Source organism: Pelobates fuscus, chromosome 4 (assembly GCF_036172605.1).
Source record: "Pelobates fuscus isolate aPelFus1 chromosome 4, aPelFus1.pri, whole genome shotgun sequence".
Lineage (NCBI taxonomy): Eukaryota > Metazoa > Chordata > Amphibia > Anura > Pelobatidae > Pelobates > Pelobates fuscus.
In genome coordinates, this window is record NC_086320.1 from 56,665,988 (window position 1) to 56,685,662 (window position 19,675).

The window sequence follows — 19,675 nt, forward strand, 5'->3', positions numbered from 1 at the left end:
CCTTTTATGGGCACCATAACTTTTGTTCTGATTGGTTGTTATGTTTCTATGCTGCTGGAGTTTTCAGTAAAGAAAAATATGCAAATGTAATGAAGTTATTAACACCGCATGCTACTGAGAGTTTTATATGGAACTCTACGATGATACCCAGTAAGCATTACTGTGAGTTTTATGTGGACCTCTACAGTGATACCCAGCAAACATTACTGTGAGTTTTACATGGACCTCTACGATGATACCCAACAAACATTACTTTGAGTTTTACATGGACCTCTACGATGATATCCAACAAACATTACTGTGAGTTTTACATGGACCTCTACGATGATACCCAACAAACATTACTGTGAGTTTTACATGGACCTCTACGATGATACCCAACAAACATTACTTTGCGTTTTACATGGACCTCTACGATGATATCCAACAAACATTACTGTGAGTTTTACATGGACCTCTACGATGATACCCAACAAACATTACTGTGAGTTTTACATGGACCTCTACGATTATACCCAACAAACATTACTGTGAGTTTTATATGGACCTCTACGATGATACCCAACAAACATTACTGTGAGTTTTATATGGACCTCTACGATGATACCCAACAAACATTACTGTGAGTTTTATTGTTGCGGAGCATTGCGATACACACACACTACGCTTTACTGTAGGTTTTATGACCATGAGCTCTGCAATATATAGTTATGCAAACCACAAATTAATAAAAAACAAAACATTTACAACTTCAAAGCCCTGAAAAATCTAAAGAAAAAATAATAAAACATTTAAAATAATCTGTAACCTGTTATCAACCTATTTTACATATGATGCATGTGACACAGTTCTCAAATTGCAAATGAGTAGATAAAATAGAAACATCCATCATTATTCATTATTTTTCTTTAAACCTAAGCAATCATTGTGCATTTAAAAAAAAATAAAATAAAAGTAGGATGTCTGGTAAATGCTAAAAAAGGGGAGTATTTCATATAAACATCAGTGATGTGAAGTGGTCATGGTGCGGTGCCTGGAATCTGTATGTGCAGTGTTTTAGCGTGAAAAGTTTATCCAAAAATGTTAAACCATTTGGAAATCTTATCCAATAATAGTAAACCAAGGCTGTTGTGAGGTTTGATGTAGGTAAAAGGAGTATGTCACTGGCAACAACCAAAATGATGGGGCACTGTCACGCACGGGAGTTGTCTTCCTGGCATGAATGCACACAAGACTGACTGACAGCTTAAGGACAGAACATATAAAGAACTCTCCTAAAGCTTTCTCTGCCCATAGGCTGAAATTCTTCTGTGCCATACCCAGTCTGCGAGTGTCTCTGTTGACCTGCTTGTGCTGTAGTTTAGGGGATCTGCTTTGTGCTAACCCTTTAGATGTGAGACCCAGAGTGCAAACCCAGGATGATTGGCCATGACCTCCAACTGTCAGGACTAGGGCAATCATTAGTTGATTCAGTCAGTACTCCATTAGGAGGCCCTGCTGTCCTTTGGGGCCTGCAAATTTTAAAAGGTCCTGTTGGGGAGATGTACAGTCATGGGAAAAAGAAAGTACACCCTCTTTGAATTCTATTTTTTTTTTTTTTTACTTATCAGGATATAATAACAATCATCTGTTCCTTAGCAGGTCTTAAAATTAGATAAATACAACCTCAGATGAACAACAACCTGTGACATATTACACCGTGTCATGATTTAACAAAAATAAAGCCAAAATGGAGAAGCCATGACTGCACTGATTGGGTATAGATATAATAGGTGTACTTTATGATTCAATAGTTTGTGCAACCACCTTTAGCAGCAATAACTTGAAGTAATCGTTTTGGGTATGATATTATCATTTTCTCACATCGTTGTGAAGGAATTTTGGCCCACTCTTCTTTACGTTACTTTAGTTCATTGAGGTTTGCTGGCATTTATTTATGCACAGCTCTGTTAAGAGCACCACAGCATTTCAATCTGATTGAGGTCTGGACTTTGACTGGGCCATTGCAACACCTTGATTCTTTTATTTTTTTAGCTATTCTATTGTAGATGTGCTGGTGTGCTTGGGATCATTGTCCTGTTTCATAACCCAATTTTGGCCAAGCTTTAGATGTCGGGCAGATGACCTCACATTTGACTCTAGAATACTTTGGTATACAAAGGAGTCCATGGTTGACTCAAGACTGGCCCTCTGGCCCTCTGGCCCTCTCTCGCAAAACAAGCCAAAGTCATCACTTCTCCACCACCATGCTTAACAGTTGGTATGAGGTGTTTTTACTGATATGCTATGTTAGGATTTCGCCAAATGTGGCGCTGTGCATTTTGGCCAAACTTCTCCACTTTGGTTTCGTCTGTCTCATCTGTCCAACTTTGCAAACCTAAGCTATGCTGCCATTTTCTTTTTAAAGAGAAAAGGCTTTCTCCTGGCAACCCTTGTAAACAAACCATACTTGTTCAGTATTTTTCTAATTGTACTGTCATAAACGTTAACATGCTAATTGATGACTGTAGAGTCTGAGATTTAACTTTTTTGTGTGTGTGATTTCTCTGAGCATTGCATGGTCTGACCTTGGGGTGTATCGGCTCTGACTTCAGTTTTTATAGAGCTGGTGACACTTGCTGATGATCAATTAATCAAAGGCATTTGGTTAGCAGCACCTGGCTGTGTTAATTTCTATGAAAGCAGTAAGGTTGTACCAGGCCCGGACTGGCCATCGGGCATACCGGGCAAATGCCCGGTGGGCCGCGATGGCCGTGGGGCCGAGGCCGGCAAGGGAGATCACAGGATCTCCCCTGCCAGTCTCTGCAGGGCCAGCGCTACCCGAGCGCCGGCCCTGCTGTGTGCTTCCATGGGTAGGTGGGAGATCAAAGATCTCCCTCACCGGCCCAGAGACACTGACAGGCGGCCGCTGGCAAGAGAGGGAGTGAGGGAGGGAGGCAGGCGAGAGGACCAGCGGAGCTCTAGCCAGCAGCTCCGCCGGGTCCTCTCGCGAGGTCTGAGGGTTGCCGCGGTAACCGCGGCAACGCACAGATCTCGCGAGAGTGAACTATAGCCTTCAGGCTAAAGTTCACTCTCACCACTGGACCACCAGGGAAGGAAGCTGCACGGCACCCACCCACCCCCCAGCCCCAGGCAGAACGGATCCCCCTCTCCCCACAGGCAGAACAGCTCCCCCCCTCCTTCCAGGCTAAAACGTAAGAAGGGAGGAGGGGGGGATATAATATTTTTTTTTTTTATTAATAAAAAATATATATTTAAATGTAAATAAAATATACATTCACACTCACACACACAGCACCCTCAAACACACACAGCGCCCTCAGACACACACAGCACCCAGACACACACAGCACCCCCAGACACACACACAGCACCCCCAGACACACAAACAGCACCCCCAGACACACACACAGCACCCTCAGACACACACAGCACCCCCAGACACACACAGCACCCCCAGGCACACACAGCGCCCCCAGGCACACACAGCACCCTCAGACACACACAGCACCCTCAGACACACACAGCACCCCCAGGCACACACAGCACCCCCAGACACACACACAGCACCCTCAGACACACACACAGCACCCTCAGACACACACACAGCACCCTCAGACACACACACAGCGCACTCAAACACACACAGCGCACTCAAACACACACAGCGCACTCAAACACACACAGCACCCTCAGACACACACACAGCACCCTCAGACACACACACAGCACCCTCAGACACACACACACAGCACCCCCAGACACACACACACACACAGCACCCCCAGACACACACACACAGCACCCCCAGACACACACAGCACCCCCAGACACACACACAGCACCCCCAGACACACACACAGCACCCTCAGACACACACACAGCACCCAAACATACACAGCGCACTCAAACACACACAGCGCACTCAAACACACACAGCACCCTCAAACACACACAGCACCCTCAAACACACACAGCACCCTCAGACACACACACAGCACCCTCAGACACACACTCAGCACCCTCAGACACACACACATAGCACCCCCAGACACACACAGCACCCCCAGACACACACAGCACCCCCAGACACACACAGCACCCTCAGACACACACAGCACCCTCAGACACACACACAGCACCCTCAGACACACACACAGCAGCCTCAGACACACACACAGCACCCAAACACACACACACAGCACCCAAACACACAGCACCCTCAGACACACACAGCACCCTCGCTCACACATATACAGCACACTCCCACACACACACACACACACACATATATATATATATAAATAAAATAACCCTCAGTGAGTTAACAGACAAAGAAAATTAGAAACCTAGAATGTGACGGCACATAAAAACACCCTCACACACAGCACCCCTCTTACATACACACACACTGCGCCCCTCACGCATACAATATGTCCAAATATGTATATATATATATATATATATATATATATATACACACACACACTAAAGCACCTCTCACACTGCACCACTACACACATTACGCTCCAGATACACGCTAGATCCCTTACCTTATATGCACTCTTAATCCTCTACACACACACACACACACACAATCTCCTATACACACTCTGGGTCCTTTACACAGTAGATCTCCTACACACACACTACATTCCTTGTCAGCAAACACATACAACATTCTCTAAACACACCCTCTCTACAACCCCTACACACACTACGTCACCTATACACACACACTTCAACCCGTATGCACACACTCGCTACATCCCCTATAACTCTATGCTCCCTATACACACACTCTCTACAGCCCCTAGCCACACATATTACACCACAAACACAAATGAAATTGACCTATTTACACAATACCACACCACACTCTACACACACGCAATCCCACAAGCAGGCTCCATACACATGCACCATACACTTTTCTGGCCCTTTTGTCCTCTGGTATCCCACTTGTGGAGACACCAGAGACAATTTAAAAGCAAACTCAGCGCAAGCATGTTATTAAATTTGCTTGCGCTGCGCAGAACAAATTCAGGGCCTTTTTCTAATGCCAGAGCTCTTCAGCGGGGCTCTGCGCATTGAACTAACATGCTCACTTTGAGAGGGGCTGTGCTTGTCATTAGTGATGACAAAACACACCCTGTCTGGCCCCGCCCCCTTCTTAGGGGGCCGCTCTGATTGAAAAATGCCCGGGCCTAATTTTTTTCCCAGTCCGGCCCTGGGTTGTACTTAGTTTTTCACACATGGCTTCTCCATTTTAGCTTTATTTTTGTTACATAAACTATGACACTGTGCAATATGGCATGTGGTGTTCATCTGATGTTGTATTTACCTAATTTTAAGACCTGCTAAGGAATATAGTTGCATAGAACACATGATTATTATGTCTTGATATGTAAAACCATAACGTTCAAAGAGGGTGTACTTTCTTTTTCTCATAACTGTACATATTGACCCATGAATTCTGGATTTGAGGCATACGGGACCCCTTAACATGCTATACTCACAGACTCTATTGTCCTCTTGTGTAGCAGTGCTGGAAAAAAAATGATGTCAGATTATTTCATCCAAGCATGAGAAGGATGTCACGCGTGAGTGAATGGAAAGACCTGCAGCTTTGGACCCTTGCACCCAACCAGCACAATGGTAGTTAAAGAGGAGGGTGGCTAATGAAGAACTTAGCTGGGTATAATATACTCAATGTACAGTTGTATTTGTATCTGCGTGTGCCAGTTCTTAGATGTGTTCGACAGTATGTGTCTGTGTGTTTGTATATGGCATTATCTGTTTGTGTACATATTTTTTTTGGCAGCCTTTATTTAAAGTTATTGTGTACAAAGAAACAACAAAATGTCAGACAGACACACACTCAGCAAATACCACAGACAATAAACAGTGAGCGGCTCCACCACAATCACAGCACTGCCTCGTCCTCATGCAATTGCTAATAAGCGTATCCCGTATATTTGCACACATACTATTCATTATTTAAACATAGAACTCCATCTGACAATTACAGACGTATGTCGCTTTAACCATGTAGAAACCCCCAAATTGTAAGAGTACCTATATATAGGAATATTAAAAAAGTATATTAAAGGGCCCCTGGGATGGCTGCAGTTTAAAAAAAACTGTGTACACAACTACATTAGCATTCTACATTGTGGAGTTTTGTGGTTTCAAGGAGCAAGAGGAGAAAATGGTGTGCAAAGAGGACTTAAGGAAAAGAGCTCAAAGAAGGGTTGGGTATAGGATAAGAGAATTGGGTGAGGGGGGTTCTATGCCATAGCACAACTAGTTCCTGACAATCAATGCCTTAGAACAACACTGGCCTCTCTATTGTTTTCTCTTGTACAAACTGTCGTAGGTTATCTGCCCAGTCTGCTCTTTGGTTGTTGGCTCGGTATTCCTGCCACGGGTACCATGACCTGGTATGTGTTTCCATCAAACCAAGTAGCTTGGTCACCATGGGGTCAGATGCTTCAATTTCTGTCACCCTCTCTAGTCACATTCATAGCGTGGGTGTTTCAGTGGCTGTTTGTATATTATATGTGTATAGCAGTATGTATGTTTGTGTATATGTGTAACGATGTGTGTTTGTGGCAGTGTGTGTCTGTAACGGAACGCCTGGAACCCCGACTGGGTACTTTCTGTTGACGGATGCTCCTAGTGCTTTCCGAGGGCTCCAAGCACTCTACTAGACACCATAACCACCGCAGACCCCACGAACCGCTGCAGCTTGGTTGGGGTCTCACCATCTTACACCCACTCTGGACCCAAGACCAGGGTCCAGTAGGTAGGCCTCTCTTGTAATCCAGAGAGCAGGAACAGGAACAACTCTAACAATAAATTGCTATAGCAATCCCCAGAGTGTGGTTCTCCCATCCCCCAAACATGAGCCAAGACTTCATGAAGGGTGGAACAAGTCTGTTTAATGCAAGCAAGCACTTACAATTTATACATACATTTAAACCCCCAACAGCCTCATTTACATACAATAGGTTACATAGAGCCCTTTAGTACAAGGAAGGGTGGGGTCAGACAATAGCAAGGGCTGATGGGAGATTGAGGAGGGACAAAGCAGCCAGTTTAAACTGGTCTGGCAGTGTCCCTGGGACAACGCCCTGCTGGGGAAACAATAGGAGAGGAAAAAGGGGGAGGGGAAGAGGCACATACAAGCAATACACTCTGAGAGATAATTGAGTCAGAAACTGTACAAACTCAATTATCTCCAGTTACAGAAAAACATACACCCCAAAAGTAAACCCAAGATCCATGGAAACCCCACAAGAGTCACATTCTCGGATAGCCCTGATCTGGGTGACCAACATATCCAAAAATCACCCAGATCATTTCAGTGGTTTGGTTTTTCCATGGAAGTCACTTTTTAACATGTGTTTTTGCAGGGCCCATAATTCTGGGGCAAGAGGCTGGCAAGCAGGCCCTTCCAAGTACCAGTGACGAAGGTGCTTTCGTCACAGTGTCTATATGTGCAAAATGTGTGTATGTGGCAATGCATGAGCATTTGGAATGTGTATCTGTGTAAATGGCTGTATGTATCTGTGTGAATGGGTGTGTGTGTCTGTAGGTATCTGTATGAATGGCTGTGTGTGTGTGTCTGTAGGTATCTGTATGAATGGCTGTGTGTGTGTGTGTCTGTATGTATCTGTGTGAATGGGTGTGTGTGTGTCTGTATGTATCTGTGTGAATGGCTGTGTGTGTGTATGTATCTGTGTGAATGGTTGTGTGTATGTGTGTGTATCTGTGTGAATGGGTGTGTTTGTGTGTGTGTATGTATCTGTGTGAATGGGTGTGTGTGTCTGTATGTATCTGTGTGAATGGATGTGTGTATGTAGCTGTGTGAATGGCTGTGTGTGTGTCTGTATGTATCTGTGTGAATGGGTGTGTGTCTGTATGTATCTGTGTGAATGGCTGTGCGAGTGTCTGTATGTATCTGTGTGAATGGCTGTGTGTGTGTATGTATCTGTGTGAATGGGTGTGTGTGTGTGTCTATGTATCTGTGTGAATGGCTGTGTGTGTGTGTCTGTATGTATCTGTGTGAATGGCTGTGTGTGTGTGTATCTGTGTGAATGGGTGTGTGTGTCTGTATGTATCTGTGTGAATGGCTGTGTGTGTCTGTATGTATCGGTGTGAATGAATGGCTGTGTGTGTGTCTGTATGTATCTGTGTGAATGGCTGTGTGTGTGTATCTGTGTGAATGGGTGTGTGTGTGTGTATGTATCTGTGTGAATGGCTGTGGGTGTCTGTATGTATCTGTGTGAATGGCTGTGTGTGTGTCTGTATGTATCTGTGTGAATGTGTGTGTGTGTGTGTCTGTATGTATCTGTGTGAATGGCTGTGTGTGTCTGTATGTATCTGTGTGAATGTGTGTGTGTGTGTCTGTATGTATCTGTGTGAATGGGTGTGTGTGTGTATGTAGCTGTGTGAATGGCTGTGTGTGTGTGTCTGTATGTATCTGTGTGAATGGGTGTGTGTCTGTATGTATCTGTGTGAATGGCTGTGTGTGTGTCTGTATGTATCTGTGTGAATGGCTGTGTGTGTGTCTGTATGTATCTGTGTGGATGGGTGTGTGTCTGCATGTATCTGTGTGAATGGCTGTGTGTGTCTGCATGTATCTGTGTGAATGGCTGTGTGTGTGTCTGTATGTATCTTTGTGAATGTTTGTCTGTATGTATCTGTGTGAATGGCTGTGTGTGTGTCTGTATGTATCTGTGTGAATGGCTGTGTGTGTGTCTGTATGTATCTGTGTGAATGGCTGTGTGTGTGTCTGTATGTATCTGTGTGAATGGCTGTGTGTGTGTCTGTATGTATCTGTGTGTGTGTGTCTGTATGTATCTGTGTGAATAGCTGTGTGTGTATGTATCTGTGTGAATGGCTGTGTGTGTCTGTATGTATCTGTGTGAATGGGTGTGTGTGTATCTGTGTGTGTGTCTGTATGTATCTGTGTGAATGGCTGTGTGTGTGTCTGTATGTATGGCTGTGTGTGTGTCTGTATGTATCTGTGTGAATGGCTGTGTGTGTGTCTGTATGTATCTGTGTGAATGGGTGTGTGTGTGTCTGTATGTATCTGTGTGAATAGCTGTGTGTGTGTGTATGTATCTGTGTGAATGGCTGTGTGTGTCTGTATGTATCTGTGTGAATGGGTGTGTGTATCTGTGTGAATGGCTGTGTGTGTGTCTGTATGTATCTGTGTGAATGGCTGTGTGTATGTCTTTATGTATCTGTATGAATGGCTGTGTGTGTGTCTGTATGTATCTGTATGAATGGCTGTGTGTGTGTCTGTATGTATCTGTGTGAATGGCTGTGTGTGTCTGTATGTATCTGTGTGAATTGGTGTGTGTGTGGCTGTATGTATCTGTGTGAATAGCTGTGTGTGTATGTATCTGTGTGAATGGCTGTGTGTGTCTGTATGTATCTGTGTGAATGGGTGTGTGTGTATCTGTGTGAATGGCTGTGTGTGTGTCTGTATGTATCTGTGTGAATGGCTGTGTGTATGTCTGTATGTATCTATGTGAATGGCTGTGTGTATATCTGTATGTATCTGTGTGAATGGGTGTGTGTGTGTGTGTGTATGTATCTGTGTGAATAGCTGTGTGTGTGTATGTATCTGTGTGAATAGCTGTGTGTGTGTATGTATCTGTGTGAATGGGTGTGTGTGTATCTGTGTGAATGGGTGTGTGTGTATCTGTGTGAATGGCTGTGTGTGTGTCTGTCTGTATCTGTGTGAATGGCTGTGTGTGTGTCTGTATGTATCTGTGTGAATGGGTGTGTGTGTCTGTATGTATCTGTATGAATGGCTGTGTGTATGTATCTGTGAGAATGGCAGCCCTAGTCAGGCGGTTTGATATAACGAATATGGCTCATTGTAAACTGTGCTTTTCACCAGAACTGAAATAAGGGCTAAGGAGTTACATTGTTTGCAGATCCCTCATCTTGGATTACAATGTGAAATTCAGATTGAGTTGGAACAGCCATTGGAGCCATAACTACTGTCCCTTTAAGGAACACTCTCCGCGTGTCTCAAAGGGCACGCACAGCACGTACACATCACGTGACCCCCCGCGCACGCGCACACACTGTCCTTTCTGACCCTGCTCGCTCCCCGTCTGAGGCCGGAAGGGGCGGGACCGGCAGTTCTTTTTCCGGTGCGCGAGGAGGAAGGTCTCATTGAAGAAGGACATTGCGGCAGCGAGAGAGGTGAGAGCACCTGGCGGGGGGCTCTCAGTGAGGGCAATGTCACACCCGGCCGGGGGGAGGGAGAGTGGGGGCCATGGGCTGTGTACCTACCGGCCCTGCGGGGACTACCTCCCCCCTCCAAGGTCAGCCGGTCACCGAGCCGGCTCACAGCTACAGGAACCCGGGAGAGAGGAGGGAGGACCTGGGTCTGAACTGCTCCCACCCCGGGCCGGTCACTCTGTGTATTGGGGGCATTATTAGGATCTCCCTCTGTGTGTTGGGGGCATTATTAGGATCTCCCTGTCACTCTGTGTATTGGGGGATTATTAGGATCTCCCTGTCACTCTGTGTATTGGGGGCATTATTAGGATCTCCCTGTCACTCTGTGTATTGGGGGGCATTATTAGGATCTCCCTGTCACTCTGTGTATTGGGGGGCATTATTAGGATCTCCCTGTCACTCTGTGTATTGGGGGGCATTATTAGGATCTCCCTGTCACTCTGTGTATTGGGGGGCATTATTAGGATCTCCCTGTCACTCTGTGTATTGGGGGGCATTATTAGGATCTCCCTGTCACTCTGTGTATTAGGGGGTCATTATTAGGATCTCCCTTTCACTCTGTGTATTGGGGGGCATTATTAGGATCTCCCTGTCACTCTGTGTATTGGGGGGCATTATTAGGATCTCCCTGTCACTCTGTGTATTGGGGGCATTATTAGGATCTCCCTTTCACTCTGTGTATTGGGGGGCATTATTAGGATCTCCCTTTCACTCTGTGTATTGGGGGGCATTATTAGGATCTCCCTGTCACTCTGTGTATTGGGGGGCATTATTAGGATCTCCCTGTCACTCTGTGTATTGGGGGCATTATTAGGATCTCCCTGTCACTCTGTGTATTGGGGGCATTATTAGGATCTCCCTGTCACTCTGTGTATTGGGGGCATTATTAGGATCTCCCTGTCACTCTGTGTATTGGGGGCATTATTAGGATCTCCCTTTCACTCTGTGTATTGGGGGGCATTATTAGGATCTCCCTGTCACTCTGTGTATTGGGGGGCATTATTAGGATCTCCCTGTCACTCTGTGTATTGGGGGGCATTATTAGGATCTCCCTGTCACTCTGTGTATTGGGGGGCATTATTAGGATCTCACTGTCACTCTGTGTATTGGGGGGCATTATTAGGATCTCACTGTCACTCTGTGTATTGGGGGGCATTATTAGGATCTCCCTGTCACTCTGTGTATTGGGGGGCATTATTAGGATCTCCCTGTCACTCTGTGTATTGGGGGCATTATTAGGATCTCACTGTCACTCTGTGTATTGGGGGGCATTATTAGGATCTCCCTGTCACTCTGTGTATTGGGGGGCATTATTAGGATCTCCCTGTCACACTGTGTATTGGGGGGCATTATTAGGATCTCCCTGTCACTCTGTGTATTGGGGGGCATTATTAGGATCTCCCTGTCACTCTGTGTATTGGGGGGCATTATTAGGATCTCCCTGTCACTCTGTGTATTGGGGGGCATTATTAGGATCTCCCTGTCACTCTGTGTATTGGGGGGCATTATTAGGATCTCCCTGTCACTCTGTGTATTGGGGGGCATTATTAGGATCTCCCTGTTACTCTGTGTATTGGGGGGCATTATTAGGATCTCCCTGTCACTCTGTGTATTGGGGGGCATTATTAGGATCTCCCTGTCACTCTGTGTATTGGGGGGCATTATTAGGATCTCCCTGTCACTCTGTGTATTGGGGGGCATTATTAGGATCTCCCTGTCACTCTGTGTATTGGGGGGCATTATTAGGATCTCCCTGTCACTCTGTGTATTGGGGGGCATTATTAGGATCTCCCTGTCACTCTGTGTATTGGGGGGCATTATTAGGATCTCACTGTCACTCTGTGTATTGGGGGGCATTATTAGGATCTCACTGTCACTCTGTGTATTGGGGGGCATTATTAGGATCTCCCTGTCACTCTGTGTATTGGGGGGCATTATTAGGATCTCCCTGTCACTCTGTGTATTGGGGGGCATTATTAGGATCTCCCTGTCACTCTGTGTATTGGGGGGCATTATTAGGATCTCCCTGTCACTCTGTGTATTGGGGGGCATTATTAGGATCTCCCTGTCACTCTGTGTATTGGGGGGCATTATTAGGATCTCCCTGTCACTCTGTGTATTGGGGGGCATTATTAGGATCTCCCTGTTACTCTGTGTATTGGGGGGCATTATTAGGATCTCCCTGTCACTCTGTGTATTGGGGGGCATTATTAGGATCTCCCTGTCACTCTGTGTATTGGGGGGCATTATTAGGATCTCCCTGTCACTCTGTGTATTGGGGGGCATTATTAGGATCTCCCTGTCACTCTGTGTATTGGGGGTCGGGCATTATTAGGATCTCCGGTCACTCTGTGTATTGGGGATCATGGCTGCAGGAAGCCGGAGAGGGAGGGAGAATCTGGGCCTGCACTTCATGCTTCCTCTCCCTGTCACTCTTGTGTCTTATGTTCAGTTACTAAATTATAGGCCAACGTGGCATAATCAGAAACACAGGATTGGTGGCCATTCTTCCTATTTGATTTATAGGGGCCACAAATCTCCAACGTCCTTGACAATCCTTTTATTTTTAATGTGTCTTCTGGTCTGTGTATGACTCCAAAAAGAAACCTTTGTTTCTGATGGAATGTGTCCAGATGGGCCCTCATCTGCATTATTCATCCAGGTAACACAGTATTAGTATTTGCGGCTGTGTCACTGTGACGTCATTGGGGAATTGGATTTTGATATCAATTGTTTTTTAAAGGTGTCTTATTATGGAATTATTCAGTTATAGGCTCTCAGTAGGTTGACACATGCACCGTGTAGGAGCGTGGTGTGGCGGTCTGCCAGGGTATCACCGTCACAAATGTCCTTTTCCTCATACAAAATGCAAATAAATCAAAAGGCAAAAAAAATTTTTTTTTTTTTTTTTTTTTTATGGCAGCACAGGCATCAAATTTATACAGCCAGTAAGCTCCTCCTCTGTGCATTAGAGATAGTCAGGAACTGTAGAAACACAATTATCTCCAGGAACAGAAAAGTATAACAATTTTTTCAAAACCCCACAAGTCATATCCCTGGATAGCTGGGATCTGGGTGATCAAAATATCCAAAAATCACCCAGGTCCATTTGGTAGTTTTGGATCACCATCACGGGGAAGTTTTGACTGGTCTGCCATGAGGTTGAAGCTCAAATAGTTCTGGTGACTATAGTGTCCTTGCATTTTGCTTGTTGAAAATTACTAGCTCCTAACATTTTTAGCTGGCTCCTAGATTCAAAACATATTTGTCAAGCCCTGCCTTAAGGGGTTAACTCGTTCTCGACTAATTTAACCCCAAAAGTTGATTCCCAGCACCGATCTCAAGGTCCCACAGGTGGCACCTGGCTTCTAAATCTTCCTTACAGGAAGTGCTGTGTGCTGCCAGGCAGGGGCACCTCTGATTGGCTAGAACGGTCAGATGCTCTAAGCCAATCAGTAGCTCGCTATTGATAATTATATAAACTTGCGTTTTTTTTTTTGTTTTTTTTTAATTCTTTATTTTTACTGTGCGTAGTGTTACATACATGCTTGTTCCGCCCCAAAAGCAGGTAACAAGCCAGAGAGTTTACAAAGCATATAATCACTTTCAGGACATCGATATAACTTGCACATTTTTTATGAAGGTTACTCATAGTGGATCACTTCGTCGCTTAGGTACAGTAGCTTATGATTGAAATTAATGTTGTGTCATCGCTTTAGTATCTCGACATTAATATAGTTATGCTTAACTATGTTTTACTATGCTTAAGAGAGGGACATGCATTTTATACAGTGATAGCAGGTCTAAATAGCCATAGTATACAATAGGTAAAACCGTGAGTTTACATTTCGCCCCACTTGTGTTACTTGCGTTACGCTAGGTGTCTGTGATGCCTGTCGGCAGGAACTTGTATATTTTGGGCTATAGTGCCTCTCTGTGTAGGTGTGGGTTGGCTAGTGTTTGGTCCCGGGATTTAAGGGGCCATGGGTATCAGCCTGTGTCGTGCGTGGAATCGCAGCCTCAGTCGGCAGGGTGTCGAATTATAAGCAGCATCTGGGTGTCATGCAGTGAGGTGCGATTAGTTCGGGCGCAGCGATGTGTTATCGCGTGTGTGTCTGTTCTGTGTTGTGGTGCGTCGGTGGGTCTGTGTGTGCAGATATGTATCTGAGGTCTAAGTGGGATAGGCGCTTTGGTTGCCTGTCCCCGTTCATCTGATGTCTCGGATTGTGATCCAGCTGGAGCTATTAAGTGTCCGCAGGGTGCAGTGTTCCGGTGGCTTGTCATTGCCACGGGTAAAGAAGTTCTGCTCCCGGAGCATGGAATGACGTTCCCTCACAAATGAGGTATAGGTCTCCTCTGATAGGGGGTAGTAGGGTGTCCGGGTATGCTGGGTCTGGCTATGGTGGCGGCTTCTCCGTGCCGATGGCTTTCGTGCCAGGTACCTCTTTTGGGTGAGATGCAGTCTGAGCAGTGCAGCAGTGAGTCTGTTTTTAGATGGATTGTCCAGTGGGGTCTCGCATTTTTTGCTCCCCTTGGTTCTCTGCTGGTTGATGGTGGATTGTTCCGGAGTCTGCACTTTGTTGTCAGCCAGCCGATTCCTTGGGCAGGCTGTCATGATGGTCGGTTGGTGTTGGGTAGTCTCTCCCGCGTTCAGCTTGTTTGTGCTGGCGCGTTGCGCACATGGCTGACATGCGGCGGGCATTTTGAGGGGCACTGCCCGGTGAGCTTTTCTGCGGCAGGGTGGTTGTCGGGCCCAGATTAGCACAGCAGTAGCAGCCCATGGAGACCGGGATAACCCCCCGGTCCAAAAGGGGGGGGGGAGGGGCGGTGAGAGAGACGCCGGCCGGAGAACCGGGAGAGCATCCGTCCCTTCCCGGCTCAAGCTCCAGTGCACTTCGGGCCCCGTCGAGTTACTTTGGGTGCCAGTCAGGGTCGAGAGGGGTATCTCCTTGTGCCCCAGCAGCTGGAGGTCGCCCTGGGTACCAGTAAGTGATTATGGTTGCTTTTGGCTCCGATTTACAGGCCCTGAAGCGGGAGCTCAGACAGGCACGTCTGATCCCGTCGGCGGTCAGGCCCCGCCCCTAAACTTGCGTTTTTAACAATGTGGAGTTACTTCATGCTCTAATTCAAAATAAGAAAGTCCTGAAAGGGATTTTGGGTGGGCATATACAATTTAATTCAACAGCAAACCACCTTTTTTACCTCATTATTCCATTTTATACATGGATTCCTTGGAGTATGTCTGCTTTTAAACACAACTGTGGTTAAGTTCCCAAGCAGGCCACTTGCATCAGAGAGGGCAGCAACAGAAGATAGGTGTTAGATTAGTGTAATACCCAGACCCTTCAGCAATGGCGATATGAATGATTTATTTACTGCCTAGGATGTGACCGGTTAAAGGAACCCTCTGGGCACCGATAAAGTAAACTAGCTATGGTGTCTGGATAACTTTACAGCTGGGCCAGTTTTATCACTCTATAGCTGTAAATGTTTGCTTCCCATTCAACTGGCTAAAGTCCTTTTTATATCTCTCATGGTGGCTTATGTACAATAACCATTGGTTACGAACTTATCGGAAACCTAATCCTGTAGTGTGATTTTTTTTTTTTTTATTATTTTTTTTATATTTTTTTATATATTTTTTTAATTATTTGTTTTTTGTTTTTTTTAAGTCCAATAACTGTGGTTGGCTGCGTTCCAGTCTTTACATCAGTAGGTATTAGTTTAGAACCTTAATGTTCACTGCTTATTTCCACTGTTGGTTGTTTCTCTATATTTGTTAGGGCCAAAAGCATCTCTCTACAGAGTGGGTTTCAGTGCCGTGTTTGCCTTGCTTCTATTTGTCATGATGCTCCTTTTGTGTTTGCATTGAGATAACAGTAATGTTTTTCAGGCCCACAGAAAACTCAACATGTCATCAACTCTGCTAGCTAAACCTCAAATGAGAGGCCTTCTGGGTAAACGCCTCCGATTTCACATCTTCGGCGCCTTTGCTGTCTCTCTAGGAGTTGTAGCTTTGTACAAGGTAATGACACAATTTATTTACCTCTCCTGTATGAATGCCGTTCTAAATCTTGGCTGCCAGTGCTTACTTGCACATGCATAGTTTGCGTATTGATCTTAATTTCCAACCTACAAATTCACTAGAACTGTGAACACTTATGCATCATCCTAAAATTGGTTTCATTTTCCAAGTAAATTGAAACCACTCAACTGTCATAACTTTGGTTGTATTTCATATTGTATATTTTTATTGTGGCCACCTGTCTAGTTAATCTTTGTTCTTAGAAAGGAGTCGTACATCACTACAAGTCTATTTGTGCACTAATCTTTTTATACTGCTTGTTTCAGTTTGGTGTTGCAGAGCCAAGGAAGAGAGCATATGCAGATTATTACAAGAACTTTGATGCCACAAAGGAATACGAAGCTATGAAGCAAGCTGGTGTTTTTCATTGTGTTCGACCAAGAGAATAATACAATATAAAAGGTGTGTACTGTTTTGCGGAAGTGTTTCCAACTGGTATTTGTTAAACAAAACCCTTTTATTGCTCTGTCCAATAATTGAGTTGTACTGGTTTTTCCAGTTGCCATTGCAGCAGGGTTTAAAATATTTTTACCTTGGCACATATTCGTAGCATCACTGGTATAATGTACACGCCTTGTGAATAGCAATGAGTTTTTTGTTTTTTTTATGGATTAATGGTGGGAAAACTCCCTTATAGTAGTATATTGGCTGCAGTCGTTTGTAGCAGCAAAGTCCTCGCTTACACTAGTAGTTTTGTGACTTCTCTGAAGCATGCTGTGTATTACTCAGTAAATGAAAACCATGAATGCTGAAACTGCCTCTAGATGTTTTATAGGGTGCTAGACATTCTGTAAACCATAGCTTTACATTCACTTTCTCCCACCGGACAATCTGTTCTTTGGCATAGACTGTCAAAGAATTCATAAGGGAGTGCAGAAAAGACCTGACTGTCCATCTGCTATCCCAAGCATAGCAACCAAAACACATGCACTGTGGTTGCCATAGTAACTCCCTAGGGAGCCCTGCTAAAATATGACATCCCCTCAAAATAAGCCCTATCTTATTTTCGGGGGATGCTCGTAATATAAGCCCTAGTTGCTAGTTCGCTAATCTATGTTCAGGGAAGTTTCCCCAAACATGGATTCACAAGATTCCATTTGCAAGTAAACTAATTCGTTCTGGGACGTTTCCCAGAACATTTACCCATGGGATTCCATGCACTATTGAACTGGTCTACGTTTGGGGGAATTCCCCTGAACGTAGACCTGCTTTCTAGCCTATGCTTGCTTCAGTTTTTCCCCTGAAATAAGACTTGCCTGAAAAACGCACTGGGGTTTATGGGGGGGGGGATATATAATTTAATATAAGACTTGGTCTTATTTTCAGGGAAAGACGGTGGTTCATCTAAAACCTGTGTCGCTCAACTGAAAGTGTGGCATTGAGTTTCTGTATTAGTAATAAAAAAATAAAGCCCTTTTCATTTTAGTAGATTGCATATCACATCATATAACAAATGTAAAGATGTGTTTTTATGGACTTGTCAGTTCAGTAAGTGATCACATAATGAACAAAAGTTTACTTGCACAGCCAGTATGGTGCTTTCAGTGTACACAACCATCATTTTTGGCATTTATTTTGAGTTGGAGCATGGAGTGAGCTTGGTTTATTTTATTTTTTTTTAAATATAAATAAAACGCTTGAGGCCTGCAACATTCTAACTCTATAATCCCAAATTTAAAAGGACACTCAAAGCTGGAGGTCATTGTTTATGCATTATACAGATATGCATTACAATGTTACATAGAACAGATTCAAATTTGAATTTCCTGCAAACATTGTACAGACCAGGGAGTAACACAACCAACCATTTTGCTCTATTTAATATTGCAGTGTAAAATCTGTTCTAGTAAACTTCAGCACACTAGTTCTTTCAAGTAATCTCTTAAGGTTGTACTACATTTTCTACAAGAGATCTAAATATTGGGCACCTAAATGACACCCGCCAGAATCCCTTGCTGTGCAAAGCTATACACTTTTTTTTTTTTTTTTTTAATTGTATTTTATTTTTTTGAGGAATTGGCTATTACTGGTGCTTCTACCACTTCTTTTCACATTATTTCTACCCCTTGGGTTACAGCTCAGCCAACAGACCGAATCAACTGTTGCCTAAAGCAGTGAGCAGGTGTTTACACTGAGATTTACAATGTTGGAAGAGTTGTGTAAAAAAAAATACTGTACATGCTCAAACCACCAATAATATTGTGCAATTAATTTATTTTTCTCTCTCTTTAATGCAGTGTGTTTGGACCCTTGGAAGCAGGCTTCAGTGCTGGCCATACTTGATGTAAAACAATAAATAAAATATGACCACTCTCCAGTTGTTGTTTTTTTTTTTTTAATTTCCCCCCCCCCCCCCCAAAAAAAATTATTTAAAAATGCTGTCAAATGTAATACTGAATAACTTTTTTTTTTTTTTTTTTTTTTAATTGGTATGTAAGCTCATTACAGTTAAGAGATGAGAAGCATTTTTCCTTCCCATATTTCCAATGCCTTCTATAGGAATATGTGCAAATAACTAAGCAAGTGAATGATGAAAATAAAACCATCTAGCCCCCACATTAGTCCTCAGTACCACTAAATGCTATCTCTCTATGCAAAGTCTTTTGTTAAAGTTCTAATTGGTAATCTTCCCCTCCTATCTTCTTTCAACCTCTTATATGAAATAGTGGTGACAATTTTAAAATATTATATAAGAGCCTATATTATTGAACATTACTTATGTCGTCATGCTTTATCTTTAAAGAGCCTTATGTCACCAATGCCATGTTGCCTGGAAAAAAAAAAGTAAACATGACTTCGACACCAGGCCTGAAATGGTTAACTACTTTTCGGATGGATACTGAGAACCATTGTGTAAAAAGGCCAAAGGAAGTAGGCTAATGCTGTAGAAATATAAAACTCCGCCCCTCCTCAAAACCAGATAGTGCTGAACAGTGAGAAACCTACAGACTATCTTCAAGGCCAAAGCAATCGGTCAAATAAGCATAGTTTGCGTCAGAGCCCATAACTTCCCCTTTTTAAACCTGTAATAAGACTTCAAAATAGATCTGTTCATTAGGGGGTATGTTAGCAGTGGCTAATGTTTAGTATTAGTCAGATACATTAAATCTGTCTGTTCAATGTTTAAGGACACAGTTTCAAATAAGTTACAAGTGTTCTAATGAAAGAGGGTGCCATCTATTCAGCCTTAGCGTGGGACTCCTACAACGCACTGTCTATTACTTCGAGTACACATTCAGCACTAAACCAACTACTTGTGATACATTTAAAAAGTGCTATCACTTTGAGTGTATTTTACATTGGGTCTTGGTTTTCCTATAA

The 19,675-nt window shown here is 44.0% G+C and overlaps 1 protein-coding gene across 1 annotated transcript; it reads left to right on the top strand.

The window, feature by feature from the left end:
• The first annotated feature begins 10,125 nt into the window (after positions 1 to 10,125).
• LOC134607752 (cytochrome c oxidase subunit 6C) lies at positions 10,126 to 18,671 on the top strand. The gene is made up of 4 exons (XM_063450296.1): positions 10,126 to 10,230; positions 16,163 to 16,294; positions 16,621 to 16,756; positions 18,592 to 18,671. The coding sequence occupies exons 2-3, from the start codon at positions 16,181 to 16,183 to the stop codon at positions 16,741 to 16,743; spliced, it is 237 nt and encodes a 78-aa protein (XP_063306366.1). The 5' UTR covers positions 10,126 to 10,230; positions 16,163 to 16,180; the 3' UTR covers positions 16,744 to 16,756; positions 18,592 to 18,671.
• The last annotated feature ends 1,004 nt before the right edge of the window (positions 18,672 to 19,675 follow it).